The 16377-nt window shown below is 38.0% G+C and overlaps 1 protein-coding gene across 1 annotated transcript in view; it reads left to right on the top strand.

The window, feature by feature from the left end:
• Positions 1–16377, top strand: part of cntnap2a (contactin associated protein 2a) — a 269264-nt gene that overhangs the window by 138794 nt on the left and 114093 nt on the right. The window contains 6 exon segments of the mRNA XM_026363812.1: positions 3968–4115; positions 8038–8090; positions 8412–8562; positions 9104–9288; positions 12684–12827; positions 15875–16136. Coding sequence (XP_026219597.1) covers positions 3968–4115; positions 8038–8090; positions 8412–8562; positions 9104–9288; positions 12684–12827; positions 15875–16136 — 943 coding nt within the window.

Raw genomic sequence — 16377 nt, 5'->3', positions numbered from 1 at the left:
TGTCAGAGCAGTCCACAGGGGTGTTTGCTGACCAGCTGTAGTAAAGTGATTGGCTTGTTCTTTCTTGAATGACTGCAGTACGGCTGTTCCAAATGCCCAACAAGGCCCTGTCTGGCTCTCAGCTTCCCTCATTATTTTTGTTTCTCCAATTCCTCTCTCATTGCTTTTCCTCCACTGATCTCATGGATTGCTAAAATCATATGACAGCTGTGCTATGTTTTGATTTCAACCCAAGATCTCCTCTACTTACTTCACTTATTTCAGCTTTTAGTTCAGTTTTTAATATTCTTAAGCTATATGCATATCCCTACAGAACTACCCCCCCGTAAATGATACAAGTAAATATTTTCCTCTTAAAGATTCCCAAGCGCACGACTTTCACATTTTTCTTTTTGTCTGTTTTTGATTAATACTGCACTAAATTTCAAAAGTAGTTTGACGGACATCGCATAAACAGGTCAACTTTAAATATTTCAGCCTTTAACTTGTGGAGAGAAACGCACACACAAAATCAATAAACACATACACACACATGCACACACACCATGGCAAAAAAAATGAAAGTTGCTTTAGGCACTTTGTGGCCTTTGTTGCCGTAAATTACCTCAGTTCTCGATTAAACAAAACGTCAAAGTGTCTAAGCTCTTAAGTTGCCTAACACTTACACACACACACACACACAGACACACACACAGACACTCTGACATAAATGGTAACACATACGCACTATATGCAACGACACACACGCACACATTCCCATTTACACATTGGTTTGCTGGTTAATGATTTGACTTCGGAGGAGAGGGAATTAAATGGTTGACTAGTCAGGCTTTTGCGGGGTGTTCAGCATCCACAAATTTTTCCTCTTCATCCCGCTCCTCCTCCTCCTCTCATCCCTATCCTACCTCTTGCCCTCCGCTCTGCATAGTAATGTGTTTGAATTGAGCTGTTCATTCAGCCAAGCACAGATAAGTGCCGAAGAGCGGGATGAGTACAATAGAGAAATAAAAGAAGGAAGCTGCAGAACGGGGATGGAGCGTTTGGGTGGAGACGAAAAAATGGTTTTGTTCACCCTCTTTTTTTTTTCCTTTCTCACTCGTTTTCTCTTACACCTTGAAAGGGCAAGGACAGGGAAGTGTCAGTTGGACAAAAAGGAGTAAAATCTTCTGCACGCAGTCAGTCAAATCCTCAGCACATACAGCCATCAGAGTTTTTTATTATTATTTTATTTCCTGCTATGAAATGAGCTTAAGGGTGATATCAGGTTTTAACGTTGGAGAAAGGTTTAAATGGCAAGGTGCTGTGCAGGCGGTTGTTGTGTGTGCGCATGTGTGCATATGTGCTTCCATGTGTGCATGCAAATTGATACATTTGGGCTTTTTTGTGCTTCAAATCCGGAGCCAGGACCACAGGCATTTTGGAACAGAATAGCAAAGGACAAATATGCAATAGAGAGCACAGGATGAGAAGGAGGATTGAGATGATTTGACAGTAAAAGAGAAGAGATAGATGAGTTTTAAAGAGGAAAGCTTAGAAATGTACAAAAAAAACTTCACAGGATGCTGTTAGCCCTAGTGAGTAAAGGAATAGTTCATTTTCATCATTCAACTTCTTTCGGCTGCTCTTTGAATGCAATGGCATGCAGTTTGGAGATATGTTAGACAGTAAATTCAGTTTTGCTTAACTCATGACATGTGAACTCATTAATCAAAAAGCATAAAATACACAATTGTAGCTGTCTACTTGTCTGTGTGAGAAAGAAATACTTTTACTTTTGAAAGTACAGATGAAGTATCATGCGCACCTTACTGGAAGTGAAGTGAATATTTCATATAATGTAGCTGTATAAATTGCTAGGTTTTTGCGTAGTTGCACTAGTTGTCATTCTTTGGAAGTGGTAACAGTGTATTTTCCTACACTTGAGCTGAGTTGCTATGTAATCTCATAGAACTACTTATCCTCACAACAGCTAGCCTCTCCGCTGGAGATGTATTCAAACTGCATGCAGAGACTTACATTAAGAAACGCAGCCATGAGTTTATCTTTCTTTGTGTATGAAGGAAAAAGTCAAAATTAGAAAGAGAACTTGACAAATGGTTTCCATTTGAATACATATGGCCGTGATATGGCCAGCATGACACCATCATGAACTAGACACATCATTTTAATGTCGGGTGACATTTGTACTGTACTGTGTTATTATGTTGCAACCTTCTCCCTTGGACACAGCATAGCTGCTCTTGAGCTAGTAAATTAACCCAGATAGTCAGGACCTGTCCACCGGCGTAGAGTAAAAACTGCTGTTAAACTGTAGTGAAGCTCTCCCCAATGAGCTTGTGTGAATTTGAAGAATAGTGCTAATAAACAAAGCCTGCGTGTTTGTTTCTGCTGTCAGATTTTTTTACTACTTTTCATTTATCTTTTCTGGATAAATGAAGATTAGAAATGAAAGGCATGGAAGAGAGCCACTGTTCATGTGATGTCCACTCCCTTGCTACAGTGGAAGTTCAGTGACTCTGAACTTAGTGTGAACTCTCGACAGGCTGCTTTGCAGATAGCATATCTTCCGGAGTACACACTTGGGTCACAGTGGAGTCGGCTCAAAGCAGACTGTCTTAGCGCCTCTCCACCATCTCCCAACATACGCACACAGACACACACTTTTCTGTCTTATCTAGAATAACACATGGCTGTCTAGAGTATTGCTCTCATCTAGCTACCTGCTAGGCTATTAATGATGCTTCTCCCCAATGGCTCCTGCCAACTCTTCTGTGCATATTATGTGTAGAAGAAAAGCATGGGCAACAGGGGTGGTGGTGTGCATGTTTATTTTAGAGAGGGGGAAAGCACAGAAGTGAAAACAGTTCAGGGAGTGTGGTGAGGTGGATTAGTGTCTGGATGTGCATGGAGAGTCTCTCAATTATGTGCCAGGTCAAGGACAAGAACCAGAGGAGAGTGGGAAAGAGTAAAGGAGAAGAAAAGAGAGGCATCAAAATAAAACGCCAGCTTAACCAATGCTTTTTCTGAAGTCTTTGTACTTTACGCTTCCGTGATACAACTGTATGAATGTGAATACGAATGGATGGGTGACAACACGCATAAGTGCATACCGTGCATATGACATTTTTACATTTAGCTACCATCAGCTTCAAAGAACATTAAACACATTATAACAATAATGGAACCTAAGAAATGAACCTTTAGCTTTACCAAAATCTTTCACTAAATATTGTTCTTTTTTGTGTGTATCGCTGCCTTTAAACTGGAAAAAAAACAACACACTTACCACAGCCATGGCTAAACAGCTCCATCATTAGTCAACTGTTGCCTGTGGCTGGTCACACAGCAGGAACTGGTAATGTTTCTTAAAGTTGCATGTGAGGAAAGAACGTTGAGATTTTACACAAAACGTCTGTCTCACACACTTTTTTGAACTGTGCATAGTTAAGTAAAAAGCTCAATAGACGCTGGGGGATTTTGCTGGCTTTGTACTTTTTTACTATTGCAGTTCCTACTTGTATTTGTTTAGTCTGTAGACAGTATGTTGTTTTCAAGATGGTAGGATTCCAGACACTGCACCAGCTGAATGTACAGTGCTAATATGACAAGGAACAGTAAACTTCAGTTACAAGCTCTTGTGAATCTTTGGAGACAAATCAGCTTGAATTTGAACTGATGTGAACAGGGAGTTTCCTACATGTACTATGATTTGAATACAACATGCAATTTCCTCATCAAATCCCCGGCAGCCAGACTGTCTTATAGTGAGCATATTAGATATGTAGACTCATAATTATTTTGTATGTTTTGTGTACCTTTAGGGTGGGATGTGGTGAGTGGAACAAATACTCTTGCTCTAAGTCCCGAAGCTGCTTGTTTAACTGCGGGCCTGTGGCTTTGATGTATTTAATTTCATTGTGTGTGTGTGTGTGTGTGTGTGTGTGTGTGTGCGTGACTGTTTTTGCAGGCCTTCTCTGGGAACTCCAATTCGGAGAGCGCAGTTCGCCATGAGCTGCAGCAGGGAATTGTTGCTCACTTCCTGAGGTTCGTCCCACTGGACTGGAGCAAAGAGGGACGGATTGGTCTGCGTATTGAAGTCTATGGATGCTCCTACTGTGAGTGGAGACAAACACACACAGACACACATCCATTGTAAACCTGCCCATTTCTACAACAAGTATTATTAACAGTTATAATTATGGCTCGGTGGGGAAAGCCTAATGACAGTTTGTCAGCTACAATCAAGTCACAGTGGGTTTTTCTTCATTATGAGCTATTTCTGTACAGGGATCAAACACAAACCCAGTGTGAAAACCTGCCTGGACCCACACACGGGCAAATAACTGGCAGAAAGATGCAGAGCACCATTACAGTCTGACAGACACATACAGATACACACCCCCACACTGTCTCTGCCTTTCTAACAAATGTATCATCTATGGAACCGACTCTCTCAGAGCCTCTTTCCTCTCATCCTATTAAAGGCTGCCAAATTGATTTTGATAACAATTTTCAATTAAGGTTCTGCATAAATTACTGTTATAAGTGACACACGTACATCTTTCATTCCAGAGATGCGATTACACTGCGTGTGAATATGTCTGTGGGTTGTGTGAGAATACAAGGGCATGGATCACATTCAATTTAGTTCTCAGACTTTTGATTATATTTCCCCTTGTTTCATTTCCGTCCCACGCTAAAAGAAAAGCAAGTCAGCAGTGATAAGGATAAGGACAAGATGTGGTGCACACACAAGTGAATGTACACATGCACCTAACAATAAGAAAATTATTTAAGTTTAGATCCATCAAGATGCTCTTGGAGCACAAATACTACTGCACTCACAAGCAATTCTGACTAAGATTCAGTTCTTTACAGTCTTTTCTGCATTTATAGTTAACTTCTTAACTCTCTAAGAATATATTCCAAAGATGTTGGTCTTTACTAAAAATGTGCATGATTTGCATTATTTATCTTTTTTACTGTCACTTTAACTTTTTATATTATCTTACCAGTTCACTGTAATAGTAGATAATAATAGATTTTTAGATTTTTAATGCTTGGCTAGTTCATGAGACATTAGAAGAAGAAGATAAGATAGTTTTACAGATTTTCTAAACTATTAAATACAGTACGTAGACATAACCATTGATAGTGTCTGTCCAATGCAGGACCAATAAGGCAAGTAGCAAACAGTACAGGCCCTGACCTAATGATTTCATAATTAATAACCAATTTCGACCTAACATAGATTTACCCAAACAAAGTATAAAACATTTTATGCAAGTAAGACTCAATAACATACAGTATGCTTCTCAAATTCAGAGGGAAAACATGTATTGAAAGTGAACAATCAATAGCTTTCCCAATGAAGTACAGCTAGCTGTCAAGCACCAGTAGTTTTGGGACTTGTAAGCAAAATTTGTCAGGGCTATACAACCTGAAACATTGTCAGAAATGTCTAATGCAAATTTAGATTTGGTCTAGATTTGATTGAAATTCATTTATATATTCTGAATCTTCTTTGCCAGCTGGAGACACATACACAAGCATTTCTTTCTCATATACAGTAGAAACAGAGAGCATATCATGGGATATTTATTGTAGCCAATTAAACATAGCAGACACAGATGAATCTTGATTTTCAAAAGGACACAACAGAATACTTAAATCGAAAACATCTTTCTATCAAAAATCCCAAATAACACAACCTAATAGAAATATAGTATGACGTAGCATATGCTCTCCAACACATGAGAGCACTGGTAGAATTAGACTGAGATATAGTACAATCTGTGCAGGAGAAGATAATGGGCTGTACTCTTTCCTGTCTCAGTTAGTGCTGATGTAACCTTTGCCAGGACCAGTAGGAGCTAATTCCACAATGTAAATGTGTTTAGCAATAAATCCGGGCTGTTTTTAATGTTCCTTTATACACGTTATAAATACACAATCAGGTAAACACATGCTTACAACTTGGATATCAGTAATGACAGTGAGAGGCAGAGACGCATAAACACACTGCCCCTAGTCTGGTGCACCATCATCTTTCACAGTTGTCTGTCAGGTGTGTTTTGAAGCCTGCAGTGCTTCCTCATGATTACTCTGTCACTGCTCCTTTCTTCAGTGTTCAGTCACAAGACGAGCACTCATACATTCCTTTTTTTTTTTTTTGTTCTACCAATGCTCCACTTCTCAGCTCTCCACTTCTCTTAGAATCAACATTTTGTAAATGTTTTCCTGCTTCCCAATCCAAAGATGCTAGAGAGGAGCAGTACAAGTGTTAGGAAATGACAAAGAAATGAGGATGAAAGGAAAAAAAACACACACACGGGGGAAGTAGTAGGAGGAGAAGGAGGCAGATAAATATAGATCTTATGTTGCCAGCATAATCACCAAATATGTTGGTTCTAGATGATAATTCTGGGTTTTGAAAATGTATGATAATTAAATGCAATACCATATTATGACTCATCTAGGACTGTGCAATGGAAGGCTGTGTACGTATGTGATGCCAGAGCCAGAGGCTATAAATGAGTCGTGATCTGCCGTGCTGTGGAATTTACATGCTCATTTCCATTTTGATTAACATGGGATCAACAGAAAATTATTTTATAGATGAGTCAAGAAATAGTGGAGCCACTATGTTATAGAGAGGGAAGCCAGACAGAAAACAGACAGAACAAATTAAATTTTCTGTGCAAATGCAAGTCACTGTCTTGCAAGAAAAGTTTCAAACGGATGCAAACATATCCTATCTTATTTCTGCCCATGCCACAAATTTAACAAAAACACCAAAAAAGTTGCAACAATAGAAAAAAAAAGTTCAGAACAAACATCTAAAATGGTCACGTGTTGTATTAGTTGTCTCCTTTGAGCTATTTATACATCATGAGACATAATTTTCTCATAATATATCCGCATGCACAATGACTAAGGTTAAAAAAGCTTCATATCCTACTTCGTATCAGTAAACAGCCACAAAATCATCCCTCCGTGGAATTACCGTATATTCAAACTAAACCATTATGATTTTACAGTTTGTATGACAGTGATATACTGAAATCAGCTTCTAATTTTTAGACATAGAAAAACAGTATGTGCCAGTATCATGATTATAGTGATTGTCACATGCATCTCTCCGTCTCAATCATCCTTTGTCACTTAACTTCTCTGGTGGAAAACCACTATCTAGTTCAGCATCCAGAATGATGTAGGTTCATGGGTTAGGGTGTGAAATCCTCCATACAAGCCACCGGGTGTCCATTCCATCATTGTTGCCAAGGTAGCAGACCAAGTAGTTGCCCATTGTCAGTGCCACAGCCTCTCTCTCCTTTCCTCTTATTGTCTCCATCGTCTGTTAATGGGTCCTGGGAGCACAGATCTAAGTAATACTGTTATGCAGTATTGTTTACTTCAGTTTTATTTTAGTTTCCCAACAAGCATCGTAGTGTGACAGTGAGCCAACATGTACAATATCAGAATCCATGAATCCACTAAATGGAATTCATCATTCATCATGATATTATTTACACTTGCACTTTTACAACTGTAACATCAGAAAACCTTCTCTGAAAAATCCTATTAGGCACAACATCACTTGAAAAAATAAAATGCCAATCGCAGTAATAACAACCTGTGAAGGTGACGTTTTAATTCACAGAGCTCCTACACATTCAGACATCAAGTAGATATTACATTTCAGCTCACCTTTTGCCTCTTCATCTATTTTTAGCAATATTAGCACACCTTACAAAGCTGTCTAGCATTACAGTTGCTTCTAGGTATATTGCCAATATAACTTTGTAGCTGTTAATATATATTTTAAGTTTTATTCAGTTATTTTGGATGTTGTTCTAACATTTGAAGTAAACTTTATCTATTTTTTAAGCAATTCCAGTGTTTAGCCTTCAGTATGCAGTCCACTTCACTATGAACTAATCATTTCTATTGCCTTTTCTCTTCTTCTCACTTTATTCCTGTCTTTCTCATATGTTTTCTTGATTATTCTCTCTGTCTCTGGATTGTCTATTTTAGGGGCGGACGTGATCAATTTTGATGGACAGGGTGTAATCTCATATCGTTTTAAGGTACTTAATTTACTACATTTATATTTCTGTGTTATTAACTAAGCCTCCCTGTTAAGTCATAGCCAGCCGTTGATATTTTAAAACATAAAGTTTATATCTTAAAACTCAAAGATTGATTGACAATAAATGATATTTATGAAGATTTATGTAGATTCTAAGAAACCAGACAGAACTGACAAAGTTGTCATTTTCACTTTGTACATTTTAAAGTGTTTAAAGTAAAGAACGTTTATGTATATTATGTCTTTGGGGGGGGGGGGGTTTCTACATTTTTTAATTGAAACTGTTCTATCTATGTGGAATTTGTGGTCATGTGTTTAGGTGAAGAAGATGAAGATCATTAAAGATGTGATTGCACTGAGGTTCAAGACATCGGAAAGCGAGGGAGTGATTCTCCATGGGGAGGGCCAGCAAGGAGACTACATTACCCTGGAGCTTCGCAAAGCCAAGCTGCTGTTGCAGATAAACCTTGGTGGGCAACATCTGCGTGAAATTTACTGAGGCATAGTACTACAAAGCTAGGTTTCTCTGTTTATGCTGACCACCCTGCCACAATTATCTTGATGAAGTTACTGTATCTGTATAATTATGATATATACAGTAATTATATGTGTTTACAGTTTGTAGAACCAAATCTTTCAAAGTACAAAACATAAAGTCTTACAGTGCTGAATCTGAAATATCCATGTGATATTTTGAAGCATGACTCAATGAAGTCTGTTGCAGAAACCAACATCTTACAATTCTATTCTTTAGCCTGTTTGAAAATGATGTGCAAAAGCAGCAAAACTTGTTTATGCTACGTTATTTAAATTTGAATCAACTTATAAATGTTACATTTCATAGTTGTGTATAACTATGTGTACCTGTGAAGTGCATATTTATAACTGCTGAGTAGCAAGTTTAGGTGCATTCAGGTTACTTTTTATGAAGAGCTGATACAATTTCATTAGTGCACAGTGTCCAGTGTCTGTCTTTTTTTAACTTATATTGTGACAAAATGTTAATTACAGGCAGTAACCAATATGGCTCTATCCTGGGTCATACTTCTGTGACCACCGGCAGCCTCTTGGATGACAATCACTGGCACTCGGTCGTGATTGAGCGCTACCGTCGTAACGTCAACTTCACCTTGGACAGACACACTCAGCACTTCAGGACCAATGGAGAGTTTGACCACCTTGATTTGGACTATGAGGTGAGGACCAAAGTGTGCACAGTCTGGCATGTCAAGAACACAGACCGACCAATGTAGTTTCCCTATCAAAATAAATGAAGGAACGAGTCCAACCCATACACCTAGTAACACAAACACACAAACACAGACCTAGAGACCACAGACCTTTTGGACATAGCCACCGTTACATTTTCCCCTTGCCTACCCACGTCCACCACAACTGTAGAAGCACCACATCGATCTAATGTTGTGCCATTTCGGAGTAATGTTATTAGTTTTGACTCAATGTAGAAAACAAGTACTTAGTTAACCAACTTTTGTATAGCTGTATAGGCAAAGTGTTTTGTGAACTGATGAAACTATATTGAACTATTTGGAAAGAACACACAGCACTACATATAGTGTAAAAAGGGCAATGCATATCATCACGAAAACATCATCCCAATCTTAAAGTATGGTGGAGGAAACATCATGATTTGGGCCTGCTTTCCTTTATCAGGGCCTAGCCAGTTTGCAGAGAAAAATAATTCCAAGGGTTCAAATACTTTTTCCACTATCACTATGAGGTTTTTATGGTTGCTGCCAATAAAGACATGAAAGATCAGATTTTCTGTTTGTGTTATTATTTTAGGCAAGGCAAATTTGTTAATGCTCTTGACTTAAATATGGATAAGATCCCATTTTATGACAAATTAATGCAGAAACCTATGAAATTCTAAAAAGTTATTTTTCTTACCACTGTATATCTGATTTAGGAGCCTTGGGCAGTACTGATGTTCATCATAGAATATTTTATTTCTTGAGCAGATAAAACTCGAACACTGCTTTTAGTTTCAGAACAGCTGTCAAGGTACTTATTAATGGTCTGTCTTTGGGATGCTGTTTTTTTCTCTTGCTCTTTTTTGCTGTCTTATGGTATACACTACATTTATGCACTGATTTTGCAATTGAATTTTAAACAAGCACTCATCACTGGTGGTAGCTCGGTCTCTCTAGTCTATACAGTACATTGATACCACACAGGAAATTAAATATTGGTTTTATAGTGCTATTTTGCTAATCCATAACACTCACATAATTAGTGTCATTCAGTAATGGAATGCAAAGACTTGAGCTAATAATACTTATAACAGGAAATTGATTTTTTGCAATGCATAATGGCCATTAAAAATGCACGTGTGTGTAATGTGAGTGTGTGCATGCATGAGCAGCCTGTCTATGATAAATCCATGTATTGGTCTATGCACATGTTTGCATTCCAGTGTGTGTGTTTGTATATTGATATTTTACAGTATGTGTAAATGTGTGACACTTACAGATATTGCCGATATGGCTGATCTGTTCTAGTGTTAAATAGAATAAGAAGGGGGTCTTTACAAACCACAGTCCAATTAAACTAAAGCTGTTGAGTTAAGTGATCTTTTGGGAAATCTATACTACAAGGGAAACCAGAAGGTTTTGTGTGTGTGCGTGTATATGTGTGTGTGTAGTGAATCCTGGAAGTGTTATTGCATCACTGGGTCTCTCTAGATAGCAAACTGTGACCAACTTTTACTCAATGTACCACTCTACTCCTTCCTTTCCACACACTCTATTGTGTGTGTGTGTGTGTGTGTGTCTTCTGATTCCATTTAAGCCTGTAGACTAAATATCCGGGTGCATTTGTGTCTACTCTTGACAGTAATTACTAAGACCACTGGAGCATCACCACAGATACATTCAAACACACACACAGGCAAACACACACAACCGACTGGTAATTGCACACCATCCTCCATCATCTTGTCTCGCTAGAGAGCTCAGAGCAATGCCTGAAAGAAAAAAGTTAAACACATGTATAACGGTAGAAAAATATAAAACACAGTTTACATTTTCATCAGTTCTGTGTCCTTCAGCGCTTCCCACCAGATGACTATTTATTAGCCTCTACCTCCTCGCCTCAGTTCTCCTCTCATTGCATCTGTTCCCCACAAACCACTGCATTCTTCCTTGAATGCTTTTTACCACTGATCCAGCAGTCTCTTTATACTGTATAGAGTCAGGTCCAGAAGTTTGTGAGCAGTGGCAGCCATTTTGTAATTTTGCATGCATGAGTGATGAATTTACAATTGGTAGTTGTTCACTGGAAAACTCAATATGATGTCCGGAGAGTAAGAAATGAAAGAGGCCATCATTAGGCTGGAAAAAACTAATGAGAAATAACAAAAAGTGCAGGAGAGGCCAAATAACAGTTTAAAGAAGTGCAATCCTTCTTTTTAAAAAGGAAAGCAACAACTACTAATCCTAAGCATACCACATCATCTGTTAAACATGCTGAGTATGAACAGTATGATTGCAAATGGAACTGGGTTCCTCGTGTTTATTGGTCCTGTAACTGCTGATACCAGGACCAGGATGATTCTGAAGCTTATAGGGTTATACTGTCTTCTGAGATTCAGCCAAATGTTGCAAAACTTATTGGATGGATGGATACTGCAGCAGGATAATGACCCAATTGAGTTTCTCGGGACAAAGAAATTGAATATTCTTCCATGGTCAAGTCACTTGCCTGATCTCAACCCAATAGAGCAGCTTTAAACTTAGTGAAGCCAGGACTGAAGGAAAAAGGAGAAGCCTGGCAAAAGTTTTCCAGGGGGAAAACGTGTCTATGACTTTTCAGTGTTTTTATTCAAATATTAAAAATAAACCTTATAATTTCTTTTTTCATTATGTAAATTTGTCCAAATACATTTGAGCCTCTGAAAAGGGGGGAATGTATACAAATGGTTAATTAAATATTTGGAAAACTTTTGAATTAAAGCTTATAGTCCACATCTTGATTACTTAAATTTAAATCCATTGTTGTTCTGACCTGACTTTGTATGTATACATCAGTCAGCCACAACATTTGTTGGTTTTAATGTGGTAGACAGTGGTCAGCATGGGATCAATTTAATGCTGCCCATGATTCACAGGTGTCACATTATTCATAGTAACACAGCTTGTTATAGCCCCCAGTCTAACAGAGTTCTTAAGCGGACCCCATTAATATGAGCCGGTGGTATTATTGTTGTAAAAAAACACCCTTTTGACACACATACTAGTGTTTACCATAAAAGAAATTAGATGAAAAGTAGAACATTTCTATTAAAAATATCAATACACTGAACATGAGCTGCAGCCTGGATTTTGAAACCTACTTTGGTGTTTGTTGCTATTGTCTAAATAGACATGTGTATGTTGCTTGTTACTGTAATCCCTCTTTGTGCATGAAATGGCTAAGCAATAATGCTAGAATAGAACATTTTGATTTCATGCTGCATTTACATTATGTCGTTTTTGCTATGTTGTAACAGTAGACAGAGTAGCTAATTGAATGTAAAATAAAGCTTAATGTCTCTTTTTCCTTTTTATCTCTTTCCCCTCCGTCCTTCCAGTTGAGTTTTGGGGGGATGCCATACAGTGGGAAACCATTGGGAGGAGGAAGGAAGAACTTTAAAGGCTGCATGGAGAGCATCAACTACAACGGAGACAACATTACAGACCTAGCTCGTCGAAAGAAGTTGGACACCTCCAGCTTTGTAAGAGAAATGTGCATGCATGTGCACACAAACATATATATACATGTACACACCTGCTCCTTCTGTGTGTGTGTTTTTTTTTTTTTCAACATTATACATAAACACTGAAGACACCCAAAAGATGAAAGAACATGTATGGAACTATGTAGTAAACAAAATAAGCATTAAACAACCCAAAATATGTTTTATATATTTGATTCTTCAAAGTAACCACCTTTTGCTTTGATGACAGCTTTGCACACTCTTGGCATTCTCTTAGTCAGCCTCATGAGGTAGTTTTTCCTTTTGAAGGAGTCTTGAAGAAGTTCCCAGAGGTGTTGAGTAGTTGCTAGGTGCTTTTTTTTTTTACTCTCCAGTCCAACTCATTCGAAACCATCTTAGCTGGATTGTGATCAGGTGATTGTAGAGGCCAGGTTATCTGATGCAGCACTCCATCACTCTTCTTCTTGGACAAATAGCTCTTTAATAACCTAGAGGTGTGTTTGTGGTCATTGTCACGTTGGAGAACTAATGACGGTTCCACTAAGTGCAAACTAGACAGGATGGCATGTCGCCGCAAAAGACACAGCAGTTAGATCAAAAAATCTTAAATTTAGACATATAAACCCAAAGGCCAGTTTTCAGATTGACTGATGATGGATTGTCTTTCCTCAATACTTAACTGAGCGTTTCTTCCCATATTATGGATTTGTACAGTGTTTGCAACTCTAAGAGGACTATTGACTCTGAATCCACCCTTCCTCCGCACAAGACAACTATTGGTCTAAAGCAAAATTAGAAAAATTATTCGAGGTGACTACTTCTTTAATCTGATGAGTGTATATGAATGTCATGAGTGTGTCAAAGCTATATATAAATAGGCAGGAAGGTTTTCTGCATAAATTTGTCATAAAATGTGATCTGATCTTTATCTAAGTCAAAAGTATTATCTATATATGATGTGCCTAAAATAATAACAAAAAACAAATTCTGATCTTTGGAAAAAAGCCATAAGTTGTGAGTTCTGCTAGGAAAAAATAACTAGTAGACCATAGAGGAGGTGAATTACTTAAGTGAGTAATTCTAGTTATAGTAGTGATAGTAGAAAAAGTATGTATGAACAATCAACCCCCCATCTGCAGTATTCATCCATTCCTTCTGCAGAACTGCTTTAGCTCTGTCATATTAGTTGGATGTCTCATGTGTGTGGGTCTCTTCAAGTCGTTCCATAGCATCTCTGTTGGGTTGAGGTCTGGGCTCTGACTTGATCACTCCAAAAGGTAGATTTTGTTTTTCTGAAGCCATTCTGTTGTGTGTTTTGGGTCATTGTCCTGTAGCATCACTCAACTCCTACAGAGTTTCAGCTGATGTACAGACATTCTCACATTATACTGAATGATTTTTTGATACACAGCAGCAATGTTTTTTTTTTTTAGTAAGCAGCAGCTTCCTTTGTGGTGTCGTGCCATAGACACCCTGCTTGTTCAGTGTTACCCACAGTCAAAGTGTCTCCATTTGTTAACAGTTTGCAGCAGTAGCTCAGGTGTTAGAACAGTCGCCTACGGATCCCAGGCTAAGTGGTTTGATTCCCGGTTCTTTACTTGCTGAGGTGTCCTTGGACAAGACACCAAAACCTCGTAGTAGTGCCAACTCAGTCTGGCAGCTGTCCAAAACGAATTTACCCAAGGTGATCATTAAAGTCTATATTATTATTATTATTATTATTATAACTGTATGCTGGTGAAGATCTTTGAAATCACTTTGTAACCTTTTCCAGCTCTATGTAAATCAACAATTCTTGATCGTAGATCCTCTGAGAGCTCCTTTTGGTGAGGCATGGCTCACAGCAGAATCATATTCGTCTTGTGTTTATTCAAATGGTTCACATACTTTTTCCAGTAGCACTATGAGGTTGTTATGGTTGTTTTCAATGAAGACATAAAATCAGAATTTATTATTATTATTATTATTATTATTATTATTATAAGCAAGCTACATTTGTTAATACTCTTGACTTGGATGAAGATCAGATCACAGTTTATGATAAATTAATGCAGAAAACCTCAAAACATACAAACTCAAAATTCAAGCAGGTAAATCAAAACAGTTTGCAATAACAGGCGTACAGAGGAAACTGAATACTGAACATGTTCATTATTGTCACACTAACTCTGAATCTGACCTGAGTGAGGGGCCAAATTATTCACTGCACCAAAATAGTTTAACAGATTCATAATTAATCAGATTCATAATTAATCAGATACAACTGACCCATTGGTGGCCCCTCCATGTGTTTTCCTCCTGTCTTTATGCTCCCCTCTTGATATCGTGGCTGCCATTTTACTGCACTCTTCAAAGAGACTACTGTTGCTTTTCAAGCAATAAGCAGCCTATTACATGCCTTTTTTTTTTTTTTTTATATCGAAGATACACTCTGGTTGGCAGCTGCATTGTTTCCCATCCTAAAAATTTTGTTTGTCAAAATTCTTTTATATGTTGTAAAGTCTTAGCACTCTCACGTTTCTCCTCAACAGTAGACACAGTGTGTCTCTGGTGTACTGATTGAAAAATTGGAGGCACTAATTAAGTTTATTAAAGGTATACCTCTTAATTCTCTCTTATGACTCACTTAGCCATTAATTTCCAATCGAAACAGATCTCAAGGCACACACACTCACACACACTCACACACAGTCACAGCTAGGTAAGTCAGCCCAAAATGATGAATTTGCTGAGGAAGGGAGCTACAAAAGTGTTTGTTTTCCTCTGACACATAGACATCAGCCAGTTTACTGTTCAATTTTCAAAAACAAGGTGATTCAAAAAAAGGGGAAATTTTTTGTAATTTTACAAACAGCTTCACAACATCAGTCTTTGAATTTACCGTCAGTTAAGAGTATTTTTAAGTAAACTTGCAGACACTAAATTCAAAGCCACAAAAACTTTTGAAACATTAAAACAATCATTACATTGCATTTAAGAGACTGACTCTGTTTTCACTTTTTAGTTAGAAGGCCAATCTCTAACGCCCTGTTATCTGTCTTCTCTCTTCAAATCTGTGTTAACAGCGAAACCTGTCCTTCTCCTGTGTTGAGACCCACACCTTCCCAGTCTTTTTCAATGCCACCAGCTTCCTTCAGCTGCCAGGTCGAGCCAGTCACAATACGTTATCTGTGGGCTTCCAGTTTCGTACGTGGAACCCCGATGGGCTCCTCCTATTCAGTAATCTAGATGATGGCACGCTGGAGATCTCCCTCGAAGACGGCAAGGTTGTAGTTCATATCAACGTGTCGACAGCAAGCAGAAACGCCAGAGTAGACTTGGTATCAGGTGAGCAACACATACACACACACGGAATATCTTAAATGATGTACAGTTTTAACTATCTATATATAACTATCTATATAATAATCTTCCAACCTTAAATGTTGCTACAGAGTAAAACACGTTATTGCACTACAACTCCTACAGTAAGTTTGTCTTTGCTAAGAAGAATTTCTGTTTGTAATTCTGTTGGGATTTAAACAAAGAGAAAACATTTTCTGAATTTTGAAACAGTACTGTAATAAAG

The sequence above is a fragment of the Anabas testudineus genome, chromosome 2 (assembly GCF_900324465.2).
Source record: "Anabas testudineus chromosome 2, fAnaTes1.2, whole genome shotgun sequence".
NCBI lineage: Eukaryota > Metazoa > Chordata > Actinopteri > Anabantiformes > Anabantidae > Anabas > Anabas testudineus.
Note: the sequence above shows the minus strand (reverse complement) of the source record. Positions and strands in the feature narration are given on the sequence as shown.